This window comes from Poecilia latipinna, unplaced genomic scaffold (genome assembly GCF_001443285.1).
Source record: "Poecilia latipinna isolate Pla-1442-1.1 unplaced genomic scaffold, P_latipinna-1.0 Scaffold1326, whole genome shotgun sequence".
Classification (NCBI taxonomy): domain Eukaryota; kingdom Metazoa; phylum Chordata; class Actinopteri; order Cyprinodontiformes; family Poeciliidae; genus Poecilia; species Poecilia latipinna.
The window spans coordinates 48,927-62,545 of NW_015113942.1; the positions used below are offsets into that span (position 1 = coordinate 48,927).

General features: G+C 40.4%; 1 protein-coding gene across 1 annotated transcript in view; it reads right to left on the reverse strand.

The window, feature by feature from the left end:
• The window catches only part of LOC106961708 (ephrin type-A receptor 3-like), a 116,116-nt gene that overhangs the window by 25,419 nt on the left and 77,078 nt on the right, over positions 1-13,619 (reverse strand). The window contains exons 11-13 of the mRNA XM_015055620.1: positions 3,485-3,552; positions 2,716-2,841; positions 1,971-2,156 (exon numbers count right to left, since the gene is read on the reverse strand). Coding sequence (XP_014911106.1) covers positions 1,971-2,156; positions 2,716-2,841; positions 3,485-3,552 — 380 coding nt within the window. The remainder of the gene's footprint in view (positions 1-1,970; positions 2,157-2,715; positions 2,842-3,484; positions 3,553-13,619) is intronic.

The following is a 13,619-nucleotide window of genomic DNA, read 5'->3' on the forward strand; positions in this document are numbered from 1 at the left end:
GGGGCGGTGGGGGGCAAAAGCGGATCTTCATTTGTCTGCCTGTGTGTTCAAAAATCCTGCTTCTTTGTACCGCCTCTCTCCATCCCGCTTTCTTTGTTTGCGTCTAGATCCTCTCGCAAACATCTGCATAACAAGGTGTCAGATCAGAAGAATGATGGAGCAGCGCACACCGAGTAACAGGAAGAGCACAGGGATACAGAGAATGTACAGTGCTTTAGATCGTTAATCTAAAGAGACCGAATGTGCGCACACAAGTGGTACTTCTTTCTGCGTAGTTTTGGGATGTTTTAAGGGAGAACTGCATCATAATAAAGTAAAGATATATAACACTCCTTAACATCTTGCTAAATCACTGGAGGCAGATAGGTACATTTGTTGGCAGCTTTTCATAGTGCAGTTGTTGTACTGTTTTTACAAAACAATCCTTCTTGCAAAATAAAGTATTTTTTAAAGTTAAATGTTATTCACATTCAGCATTCCTTTAGCAATCTTACGCGATTAAATACACATTTTTTTTATTAGCAAAATGGAATTTGTTTTGGAAGTTATTTTAATGTTTTACTTTTAAATATTACACGAATATAATAAATCATTATTACATTTGTGTAATATTTAAATACAACATGTTTTTATTTCATTGTTAATGTATTATTTACGAATGATGGAAAAATCTGATTGCAATATTGCCTGGTTTTGCATTACAGGCCGTTGCCGGTGGTTACAGGTGCAGGAAAGTGTGGAGGGTGCTGTATGTTTCATCACTGGAACTAAAATTAGCACAAGCTAGTGATGTCAGTCAAAATGTGGAAACTTTCTTTGACTTTTTTACGGTTTTAAAAAGCTCTCCAAAAGCATTTGTCGTAAAAATAAGTAGTAATTGAAGCTGTGTGTTCAAAGGCTTCGTAGAGAATGGAAAGAATGATTCTGTGGTTTGAAGTGGGGAAGAAAAATAAAATTATATAGCGGGATTTTTTAAACTCTGGTCCTTTAAAGTTGTACTTCAGGAAATGTTCTTTGTTACATTCCAGCCCTGAACACAGAGTGGTGCTGTCTTTTTAGATTTACTACCCAATACGTTTCTCATTTTAACTCCCATGCTTGCTTTTTGCAAAGGCTATCATGTGAGGTGGGTGTAATGGGAGCCACAAAATGACGGCTATAATTTCAGATCTATCATTATTTGCTGCTTTTTTCTTGCTAAGAATCAAACGAAACTTGGATTTCTGCTGTTTCTGATTTCAGTTGGCAGGAATACCAATTTATAAAACCATATTTTTAGTGTTTTCTTGTAACTGGGCGAGTTGTAGAACCAATATTGAGTATTATGCAAAACAGGACAAGTACATTTCATATGTTGCCAACTTAGCATGTCTAGATTTGAGAATGCAGAAGAAACAGAACGATAAAGTGAAAATGGGGGAAAAAAATAGACGGAAAGAGACACAGAGAGAGAAAACGAGAGACCAAATGAGACGATTAGATGGACTCTGACTGGGGAGAGAAAGCAGGAGTCCGAGATAGCGGCATGAAAGCAGGATGGCTGGAGAGAGCAGCGATAACAAATCAGGCTATCTTGTTGAACCAGGCCTGCGTCTGTCTCACCTGCATCAGCAACACACACGCTCACTCTAATTGCTCAAACACAATCATGTGAAGTAAGCAAGTGGCCATTTGAGTGGTGGACAGTTACATCACGTGCACGCTGCCGTGCCATGCGTCACCGCTGTGTTGCCATGGTAATGGGGCTTTTATCTGATTCCAGGGTCAGCTCTTATTCACATCGATGACACATCTACTGTGTTTCAAACAGGTATGTGACAGACAGACACCCACACCCACTCGTACGGAGAGGAATTAATTGAACGCTTTGCATGATTCAACCAAAATCTGGTTACAAAAAAAAAAAAAAAGCATAATGAAGAAACAGGGATTTTTCTTTCTTTTTTTTTTTTTTTAACGTGTCCACTCACATTTCGTGACGACACCCTCCAGCCTGATGATGTTCGGATGGTCAAACTGTCCCATGATGGACGCCTCGGACAGGAAGTCCCTCCTCTGTTTGTCAGAGTATCCGGCCTTCAGGCTCTTGATGGCCACGTAGATCTCCCTCTTCCCCTGAACACGCAGGCGGCCGCTGCACACCTCCCCAAACTCTCCTGCACAAACACACAAAAGAAAGATCAAATCTCAGAATGAATCGTTTAACATTGTACATATACACAAAGTCCTTAAATGTTTGCTTATGAAAGGACATTTTAGTTTGGGGGTGTCCTATAACAACCACAAACATTTGTTTATTGACATTTCAGGCAAATAAATAAATAAAATACTACACATAGTAATGCCTAATTGTAGAGGTAAAATAGGCAACGGTTTTAAAAATACTCTACAAGACACAATGCTTATTAAACTGCTAAGTAAACTGGTATCAAAATCTATTAGAGTATGCCCAAACTTGTTTTGCGCATGTAAAGTGTGAAATTGTTGACCATTTTTAGTTTGTAAAGCAACTCAAATCCACTCAGATTAGATAGAAAGCGTCTGTGTGCAGTAACTCTAATATCCGGGAGCAGATTCTCAGTTGAATTTAGGTCTGGGCAGTGAACAGTTCTGAGAGGGACTGCATGTGCTCACAAAGTAAAAAAGCATGCACATATTGATGGTAATGTTGAACAGATTTCTGAGAAATTCTTCAATGCTTCGGCGCCAACTCACCAGCTCCAATGACTCTTTCTATGCGAATGTTGGAAGCATCTATCTCTTTGGCAAAGTCTCGGACAGCTTGGTTTGGGTCTTCGTAGGTGTGAGGATGGATGTACGTTCTGCTGCCTGGAAGCTTCACTGCATTGGAGGAAAAAGAGAGAAAAACATAGACATTACTTACTTCCCAGATAAAAATCATCCGTAGTACAGTTTATAAAACTTCTGATCGATGTTACACACGTAGGGAAAAAAGCTTTTTGCTGCTGCAAATCACGAATCCTGCGTTTTTCAAACAAGGTCGCCCCACTTTGTTGAAACTGGAGCTTTATTTTTGACGCTCTCCATATGATGTAACACATAATAACACAATTAGACAATTCATCAGCAATGGTGCTAAAATGAGTCATAATTTTAATAGGAGCCCATATGGAGCAGCACTCTGCCAGAAGACATTTATATAAGATTCTGTGAAAAACAATGACTTTGATTGAGCTGCGAAGTCTGCGCACTCAGAGATCCGGGGCCTCGTTCTGTAACTCAATTATGATCAGCTACAAAAAAAAAAAAAAAGTAGTGCTCTTGTAAACAAACAGAGTCAAGTTGTTCTGCGCAGCGTCGTCACATCAAGCTTTTCCTCCCTCAGTCAGATGCTTCTAAGCTCCACATGCAGCACGGAACTGATTCATCTCAAGTGGGTGTAAAGTCTGGTTTTAAGATGAATGTCACCAAGAAACCGTTCCTTCATTTATTCATGAGAGCGCGAACGCATTTGTGTCTTTACCTCGGCCATGTTGGAATTGCATCTTTTCTTCGTCGGGGTCCTGCTTGGCCTTTATGTATCCACAGTGTCTGAAACAGAAATGCATGGTTGCGTTTTCAGCCTAGAGGGTAATTTCAGTTCTCCAGCCAAAAGCAGTTTGAGAAGACTGAAAATCCACTTAGATGTTTGCACATGATGCAATACTACATCATGTTTTATATGTTGTAGCATTGCGTGATGCGGCTCTTACCCAAACTATAGATCAAAAACACTAACGAATCACGCTTCCTGAATCTACAAATATTTTTTCTACATCAGTATTTTCAGGTTGTACATACATACGTCTTTGTTCTATTCAGTTTTTAAAACTGAAATAAGACTTCAAGAGAGGAAGGTAATTTGTGATTGACGCCAATTTGAGTTGGGTTTCAGTTCAGGTCATGTTGCAGCTAAATCAAAGAATACCCTGTAATGAGCTAAAAGCTAGAAAAAATTTTTTTTTCAAAGGATGGTAAGGTAATGGTTAAAGTGGAAGCTGACTGACAGATACGTATTCTGGATTACATTTTTTTTGGTGCTGGTTTTCTCTTTCTATGCGATACTTTCAGTGTGAATAGGTTAATAAAAAGCTTCAAACTATTTGTGTTTAGCTGTTTTGGTTTAAAATGAAAAAAAAAGGACTTTTTATGACTGTTTATTTAAAGAAGAAAAAATTCCTTGAATCATTCGTTTTACCTTTCCCTGACCTCGTGATGCACTCGTGATGTTAAAGAGAAAGAATGTTTGTGCCACAAATTTGTGTATTAAAAAAACAAAAAAAAACAAACAAATTTTGTTTTACCAGTCTAACCACGATCATCAAACACAGACCCACTAGTGTGTGCTGCTCACCTGCTACTGCACACTCGTGCACGCCTTTGGGCATGGGTCAATCAAAAGATCAATACAGAAATACTGACAAATTGATCAACTAAATCCTGCAGTGCAGCTGTGATGATGTGTTTAACTTATTCTGCTCCGCAGACCATTGCCAGGATGTGTGTTTGTGTGTATGTCTGTTTTTTTTTTTTTATCTCTGCTTTTTTGCAGCTTCTGTGTCAAACACTGCTAAGACGCATAATCAGCTAGTGAAATAACAACAAGAAACCTCTAAGATTTAGGGATCTGCTTTAAATTCTTAAGAAAGCATGAATGTAAAACATGCACTAGCTTACTGCTGCTTGTCTCGTCCTTTTTATTTAGGGAACAGAAAACAGTTTAAACTAACAATATGACAAAAGAGCAACGAGACAAGAAGGATAATGACTCAAGTTGCACTCAAGTCAACGGAAACACAAACAATTGTCTACTATCGCTATATGATCCAGGAGGAGTTATTGCTACAAGTCATTGACTCAATGCAATCTGTTGGTTTTCCTTGGATAGAAAACTCTTTAGCCAATGTGAATGGTAAGCTAAACTTAAATGTATTGTTTTATAAGCAGAATCCGTTTGAAAAGTATTTACTGGACTTTGAATCTCCATGACTGGATTGAATAGACTTCTTTTGAGATGACGTGTTTTTTGAATTGTCACTATTTAAATAAAGTGAGTAGAAGTAAAAGACGCTTGTTTGCCACTAGTGCTTACTTGGTGGTTTATTCTTTATTTCTAAAAGGTAATTTTGTTTTACGAATCCGCAGACAGCCAGTTTAAGGTTGCAGGTCTCCTGGTACCGGGAGCAAAGCATCTAGTCAGTATACCCGTCCTTCGAGAAGATAAATTGAATTGGGCTCAGGACCAGGGGTAACTGGGAATCTACGGTACACACAGTATGTGATTTAAGAAATCAGCAGAGAGAAGGACAGAAGCGAAAACCGAGACTGAACGAGACAGAGAGCAAAGATTTGATAAGGAAAAAGAGCGGAGAAATGAGATGAAGATGGACAGAAGAAAAACGGAGGAGATGGAGGAGCCTGCTCTGACTGAGAACGAGATGGCGGAGCAGAAACGAGGAAAATCTGGGGTCTTACTATGCTCAGCAGCACTCACTCATTTGGTGTTTAGTTCTTCTGTTGACTTTACACAGCTGAAGGCCTGCTGTAGCCCTAACATCAATAAGCTGCATTGGGAATACACACACACATGCAGGCACATGTGCATAATGGTGGAGACTGCTGGTTGGTGTCTGAGGATAAAGAGGCGGGGGGGGGATAATGTTCTTAAGAAGGGCTCATTTGGCCCCACCTGGTTATCAGCTGAGATCAAGCTAGCCAAACACTAAGGGACTATCATTACCCCCTTGACTTCCACTCTCATATACTCAGTGCTCTGGGCCATGTGTGTTAAAACATATGGGGAATGGGGACATGGGTGACACCTCTGCTCCGACTGTGAGAACCCCCAAGGGAGGCAAAGTCGTACACAAAGACACACACACACACACGCACGCACGCACGCACGCATGCACACACACACTCGTATGCATGCACATGTTCTGCAAAACCTGTCGGAAACAGCTCCCCACCTCTACCCTCCGCCACTGCTGGGTGTGTTAATGTGTGTGCGTGACTCACTGAGTGCATGGCTGCATATGTATATGTGTGTCTGATGGGAAATGAACACATTTCCATAGTAATTAGAGAGCAGCTCATTCCTCCTCTCCAGTTAGAAGTGTCATGACTCATTAACGCAGCAGTCTTAAACATGGTGCAAAATCTGACACGGACATGCTTTTTTGTTTCCCTCGACAGCTGCGTCTGGGTGTATACGCTCCAAACAGCTATTTAATACTTTTAACTGAATGCAGCTGACCTTCGGTTCATCTGTTAAACGCAGTAGAATTGGACTCAGGAGGACAATGCGGCGATCGTTTTCCGCCAATATACGTACTTATTTTCCTATTTCTATTCCTTACTTGTGCACAAGGTTACAGCAAGTTTCAGAACATCAAAATTAAAACTGTGTTCTACTCTTTTAAGCCCGTTCAAATTTACATTTAAGTTACGCGACTTACTAAAAATCAGTTCAATGAGTTTAATTATTAGCCTTATTAATTGTATTTAGCTTATTTAGTACCTTAAGCTAGCTAAAAATAACTTTGTTAACTTGCGTTGATGTTTTTGACTTTGGCATACGAGTCTTTAACTCAGTGTCGTCTTACAGTACACATAAAGCCTCATGATGGGCTATTAAAGCAGATTTCACCCAGCTATTGAAATGTGCCTGAAGTAAAAACTTTTTATTTCAATTGCACAGTCCTGTTTTGTCAGAAACAGGTTCAGTATATGTTTGTGAAATGTAGAAAACAGAACAAGCAGTTGGTTAGATCAGAGAAGGACTCAAACGTCATCGACTGCCAGTTTGAACTTTATGCTATAACAACATGATCAAACTTCACTGAACCTCTTCCACAGAATTATATATAAGAGGAAGTTGGTACAATCATGTTAAAGTGTTGTACTGATTGTGTGTCACACGAGGTATTTTTTTATTTTTTTTTCACTGCCGCTAACATTACCCTTTGAGCTGCTAAATATTTAGCTACGCTTACCAGTCGAGCTTTGACCACATAACTGGTCACAAGGCGTTACACGTCGAAGATTCATTTTTTCTTGAGAATTTGAACTTTTTCTTAATGGATATCTTAATAAACATTAAGCATTTGTTGTAATTACCCACAATTAATTGTTAATTGTGGGGATTAATCGGTGAAGTAATCCACAACTGCTTCCAAAATCCACCATTCAGAAGAGTTATTTCTGTGTCGGCATACATACACTCTTGAATTTCCTCCATTTCTACCCAGCTTTCACCTGTTGCGTGGTATGAACACCACCATCGACGGGGGGAGAAATTATCGCCAAACTTAGTCATCACCCAGCTTCACATAAAGTAGCACTCCTCCTCCCCCCACCACACATGCTATACATCCGACCCTGATGTAAAGCACACACTCTTGCACCGATGAGACAAAAACACACACATTATTGGACCGCTGTATCGCTATCAGAATCCCAGCTCTCACCTTTCTCTCTGCCTCTGTTCTACTTCAGAGAGGACAACAGGCTACCCCTGTCCTCCAAAAGCCACACACTCCACATTTGCATATCAATTTACTTTTTAATATAATACTCCGTCACTTGAGACCCATTTGTCATTCCACTAGCAAGCCCCCGTCCATATATTATCGTTACTGTTGCCCCTCCTCCATTTTCCTTTTCTTTTCCATCCTGTCTCACTGCTCTTTATCTCTCTTAAGTTTCCCCATTTAAGCAAAGTATCCCCTCTTCCAAAAAAAAGTCTATTCTCCTTTTATGTTTACTGCAATTTGTTTATCCTCTTTAAAGAGGCTGTATCTGCTGTCCCAGGAGGGACTGTTTTTCCCTCCTATTTGTTATAAAGAGTGGACATGAGTGGCTGGGAAAAGGGATGAGGAGCGAGAGGGAGAGGGAGAAAGAGAGTGATGACAGGCAAGGAACGCGCAATGGGGGTTCGAGGCTGCATACCAACTAACAAGCAATCAGATGGAGGGAGGAGCAAGGAGGGGTGGAGAGGCAGATATAGGAATAGAAACTCCAAGGGTACCATAAGAGACGCAGGCAGAAAGTGAGGCAAGGCAGTGTTTGTGCTGCGACAACAAGAGCTGCAAGTTAAAAGGAAGAGGGGGGGGGGAGTAGAAGTGTGAGAGGGTATATAGCACAATAGGTAGAGAAAAAAAACAAGGGATGTTAAATCTTAATAGGGACAGGTGAGACAAAAAAGGATGTAGATGTCAAATATGAGCTGTGTAAATCGAGTATTAACAAGGACAGAGGGCAAGTACAACATAATCAGTACATAACTCAGCCCTGGGAAGGGAAAGCGAAAAGAGAAAGAATAAATGAGAGGGAAGAAAAAGTATGGTAAAGAATCCCCTCTCTGAGAAACGGAGCACTTTTCCTGCATCTACTATGTTTTTTTTAAAAGCTTTTTATGTTCTCGAATCTGTTTAACATTTTGTCTCAATAGAACCACAGACCTCTCTAAATTTTATTATGTGTTCATGTGATGCACCAACTTGTAGTACTGAATGATTGACTGTAAAGTGGGAGAATTTGTACTGAGCCCTCCTGATACAATCTTTTGTTGCAGCGTTCCTTTTGCTATTTTTGTTGGGCTCAGTTAGACTGGATGGAAAGAATAAAAGAACATACATTATCAATGTTTCAAATCTGGTTGGATTTGAATCTAGTCTGGACTTAGACTAGGACATTAAAAATAAAAACAAAATCGTAATTTGTGTTGACCGCCATTATGAAATCAGAGCAGGGGACAGAAATGACTCCCAGACCAAACTTTAGTCACCCCAGGTCTTGTTTGCTTTGCAGTTGTACCGTACTTGTCATGTTTGGTTTTTGTCTGTCTGTACTTTGAACATTTCCTTGATGATTTATTTCAGCTTAGCTCTCGCCTCCCCTAGCTCGTTCATTCATACTTTTTGTGTTCTTGGTGCGTTTCTGAGTTTATTAGTGTGAAGCCCTTTCCATTCAGTGTATACTTCCTCCTCAGTTTATTAAAGTTTATTAGCAGAGAACGACCCTCAGCCTGCCTGTTTGCTCCCTGCTCTTACTTCACACCAGTTCCAATCAGTCATCTGTTTCTCATCCAGTAAACAGGATTCCCTGTATGAAGCCCCCCTCTCTCAGTCTTTCTCTGTTGGATCCTACTGTCTTATTTCTTCCCTGTGACTGCTCTGCGCTCGTTTCCCCTCCTGGTATTTTTATAAGTCTCCTCGTTTTGATGTTTAATAAACATTTACTACTACAAATTGTCAGTTAGTGGATTAAACAAAACTCTGTTGCTTTATGTTAAAAGCTTTTCATGTTGTTTCAACTTTATCCATGATCCTTGGTTTTCATTATGCTGTTTATACTCTTAATATTACCGAGCAAACCTCTTGGGATTTCATATAAACGGGTGATGTCTGATGGCAAGTTGTTGCAGTAGATTTTATTTAGGGGTATCAGAGTAAAATGGATGAATTCAAATGAACACCATACATTTTTTTTATTTGACTTTGTAAAATTACAAAAAAAGAGACATCCTTTTCCTTTCTCTTTACAAGCCTGCTCTACTTTCTATTACATTCAAGTAAAAGTATTTCAGTGTTTAGGAACAATAAGTGAAGGACACCATTACATTTCTAAAGCGTTGAAGATACAGTGCCTTTACTGTCACTGTTGCAAGAAACTGCAGAGGATGAAACAAGCCACTGAACAAGCATTTAAAATTACACCTTCATTAACTCCACCTCATAAAACTGCAACTCTCAGTCCATGTTCCTACCCACTTACTCCAGTTTAAGATAACAGGAAGCTGCTGGATCTCGTCCCAGTGAGCACTACCCAGAAATCATGGAGGCATCCCGGGCAGTTTGCCAGTCCATCATAAGACGAGCACCAGATTTACTCAAAAGCACAATTGAGATTATTCAGTTAACTTGACACTGGGAAGAAGTCTCGACCCAGTGGGGTCAACCTCGTGAACGCGGAGTAGATAATGAACTTCCGTTTCTGTTGTCAAGTGATGGCTCCATCAACGCCCAAGCAATGTTGTCAGCTCTCAAATATGTGAAAAATTAAGACGGTGTAGAGCTTGAGGTGTATTTTCTCATAAGATAAAGATTGTGCTGTTAAATCAGAGGCAGAGCCGTACAGAAGTAAAACAATTTTGTTGCAAACATCAGGATATTTTGGGGGGGATTTTATGTGACGGATCGACACAAAGTAGCCAATAATTGTGAAGTGAATGGAAATTATAGACAGCTTAGACCTAAAAAGTGAAAAGTTTGGTGCACATTTGTATTAAACTCCCTTGACTTTGATACTCTTCAATAAACCTTTGTGCAACCAGTCACCTTTACAAGGCAGCTAGTGAACATTCCATCTGTGCATGATGTAATTTCAGTAGAAACACATCTAATCTGTCATCTGACGTTATCGTTTCATTATATCAGCATTAATTAACCTTTTGCCTTTATGCGTGGTTGAAAGCTAACGCTGCAAATAGCCCAGGACTCACCACCCCAACATGGTCTGTACTTACACAGCGCTTTATCAAGTCCAGAGGACCCCAATGCGCTTCGCACTACATTCAGTGTTTCACCCATTCACATGTACACTCAAACACTGATGGTGGCAAGTTACTTGGGAAAAAAAAAAAAAAAAAAAAAAAAGAGAAAGTGACTCTGCTTTGCCAGAGCTACAATAGACTGCTAGAGGTCAAAGCATATTTGTGTGCTGGAAATGGCCTAGTCCAAGTCCAAACTTAAATCTAATTGAGAATAGAGTTCATGTTGGTTCCTTAAAACCCCAATAAAACACACTGAGGTTTGTGGTTGTAGTATGAAGTAGTACATTGCATCTGAATACCTTTGGGAGGAACTCTATGATATTCGTATTAAATATTTTAACTAAAGAGAACAGAAACTTGCTGCCAATTTAAAATACAATTTGATTAAATTTGATAAAGACAAAATGTAACATATTTCATTCTTCAGTCTGCATGGCTAAAGAAGCACGAGAGACAACGTTGGCCGTTTTTCTCCTTTGCTTGTATTTTTCATTTAAACATCAGCTGACCTGCTCTGAGGCTGATTTTGCTTCCCTCTCAACTTGTCTCCTGCCTAACCTGACAGACACAACACGCCCCAGCTCTGACTTGTGTTGGCTGACAAATACTGCGAAATCAGAACTCCTTTGTTGTCCTCTTTCCCGCCTTCTGTCCTCACCTCCTCCTTTCCTTCCCTCTCTTCTTCCCACCTCTAAAAATCTGCCCCCCCCCCACCCCCTCTTTCATTTCCTGTCTGTCTACGTTATTTTCTTGCCGCTAATCAAAATAACCGGGGGGGAAAAAATGGAATCAGTTAATCATTAGTCACCCTTCCAGTACGACACAATAAACTGACACATCTACCCTACTTTCTCCATCGCTCTCGCCTCGCGCTCTCTCACACAAACACGCCGCTGCGCCCTGCTGAGGTTATCTGCTCTCATCATTACTCATGAAAATGGTTATTCCATTTAATATCAAGCCATTGAATCAAAAATAATTACAAGGAATGAAATCAATGGCTTTAATTCACTCATTATTCCACGGCAAAATTAAGCCTTCTTCATCACCTGAAAAAAACAAAGCACGTTTGCTGCTCGGGTGCTAAAAAGGCCGAACGTGGAATCCGAGGAGCTTTGCAAATACAAAAAAAAAAAAAAAAGGAAAAGTAACAAAAAGTCAGGGTGATTTAAGTGAGCGGATCAGAAGTGAGTGAGCTTTCTTTTCCCGGCCTCCTCGATCTCCGTCCTGGCTCCGGTTCAGCACTCTCTGACCACAGTGTAAAAAGATTTACTCAGCTCAGCCTAATTATTAGGAAGGGGAAATGATTAGCTGGAGACTTATGACTAATAAATCTGTCCATGTTTCATTAACACCCTGTTTGGAAACATTTCATTTGGAAGCCGTTCATTAAAGTGAGTGGTAAAGCTAAGAAAGGAGGAAGAGGAACGGGGCCAGGGAGAGGAGCTACGTTGCGGTAATTGGTGTAGCGTAGTAGAAGTTTTAACAACCTGGTTGAAAGGTCAAAATGGCAGGAGACAGAAGGAAGCCAGGAGGAGCATGTGATCTGCATCATTAATTGAAGTGTATCTTTATATTTGATCTGCGCATGGGAGTCAGTGTGAAACTAATTTACCTAATGATTCTAACGCTACTTACACCCACGCATCTTGATTAGGTCAAGTAACGCGTCCGTCTGAATGCGTTTACAAGAAGCAGACAAATTACTTTCACTTCCCACCCCCCCGTGACGTTTGCCGGACATTTGATCCATTTTTCTGCAGCAGCTGCTCATTTGCGTAGAGCATGTGTGGAGAAAAAGTTCTGCACCTGCTATCATTGCGCTGTTCCTTAGCTACTTTCAAGGCATTCTGCAGACAAAGCTGTATTTAGCTACACCCTGCAGCTTAGCCGCATTAATTGAAAACACCATATCGTTCAAGCAAGCACACACAAAATCTGGCTAATGACATTACACGCACCTTGCCATCATTAAGTAAATGCGCACACACACGCGCACACACCTCTAAACACTGGCCTGTTTTGTTTCTGAATTTGTAAACATGGGATCTTTTTAGCTGCCAAGTCGTTATTAGTGCCATTATCAAGCAAACACACCAACACCACCTAAAGGGAACAAAATGAATTGGTAAATTTTTTACCTTCACCCCCTAACGAATCTCTCTCTCTCTCTCTCTGTCTCTCTCTCTGTCTCTCTCTCTGTCTCTCTCTCTCTCTCTATCTCTCTCTCTCTCTCTTTTCAAAGGCATGTTTTCATTAGCAAGCTTCCCCCTTTTCAGTCTGCCTTTCCTTGTTTGTGTCATGAAGTTTTTAAGAATAACCGTGGGCTGCATGGCAGCTGCTGCTGAGGTAAAAGAGCTTAGACGCACAAACATACAAACTCATGAACAAGACTTGTTAATGTGTAAAGAAACTAGAGCAGTTAGCACTCTCTGTCAGAGAGACTGAGAAGTCTGACGTTATTTTTATCAGCCTTTTGATGACTTACTTTGCTTTGTATGTTTCTCCCTCAGCCGTTTTCGTGTTCTCCAATGAAAGAACGTCTCAGTGAGTGTTTATATAATAGATACAGTGGCTTTGCAACCACAACTTTTGATGTACTTTATTGTGATTTTATGTAGTACAGCAGGGGAAAAGCTCAGAAGTCAGATGTCATGTTTAGACTCTCCACTGAAGCTTTTTTATTTTTATTTTTTAATGCATCCTGTCTTTGGCATTTCAGGCATACCATCTAGAGAAGAAGGTTGCCTGCCCTACGTGTCCCAGGGCAGACTTGTTCTACAAAGGCGTGAAGAGGTATTCTAATTGCATAATTTACTTTATTAAATCAAGAAAGTGGCCTTCAAAGTGGGCAGGCCACATTGATGAAACAGTAACCCGTGTTTGTCTGACCTTCAGCCATTTAATTATATGTGTGTCAGTGCGTGTGAATATGTGTGTGTGTGTGTGTGTGTGGGTGGTCAGAGTGTATGGTAGAAATGATTACTTTACACAAGCAGCACCCTACAACAGACCCCAGCCACTCCAATGCTGCCGTCAGAGGCCCCCAGGTCGTCCCCACACC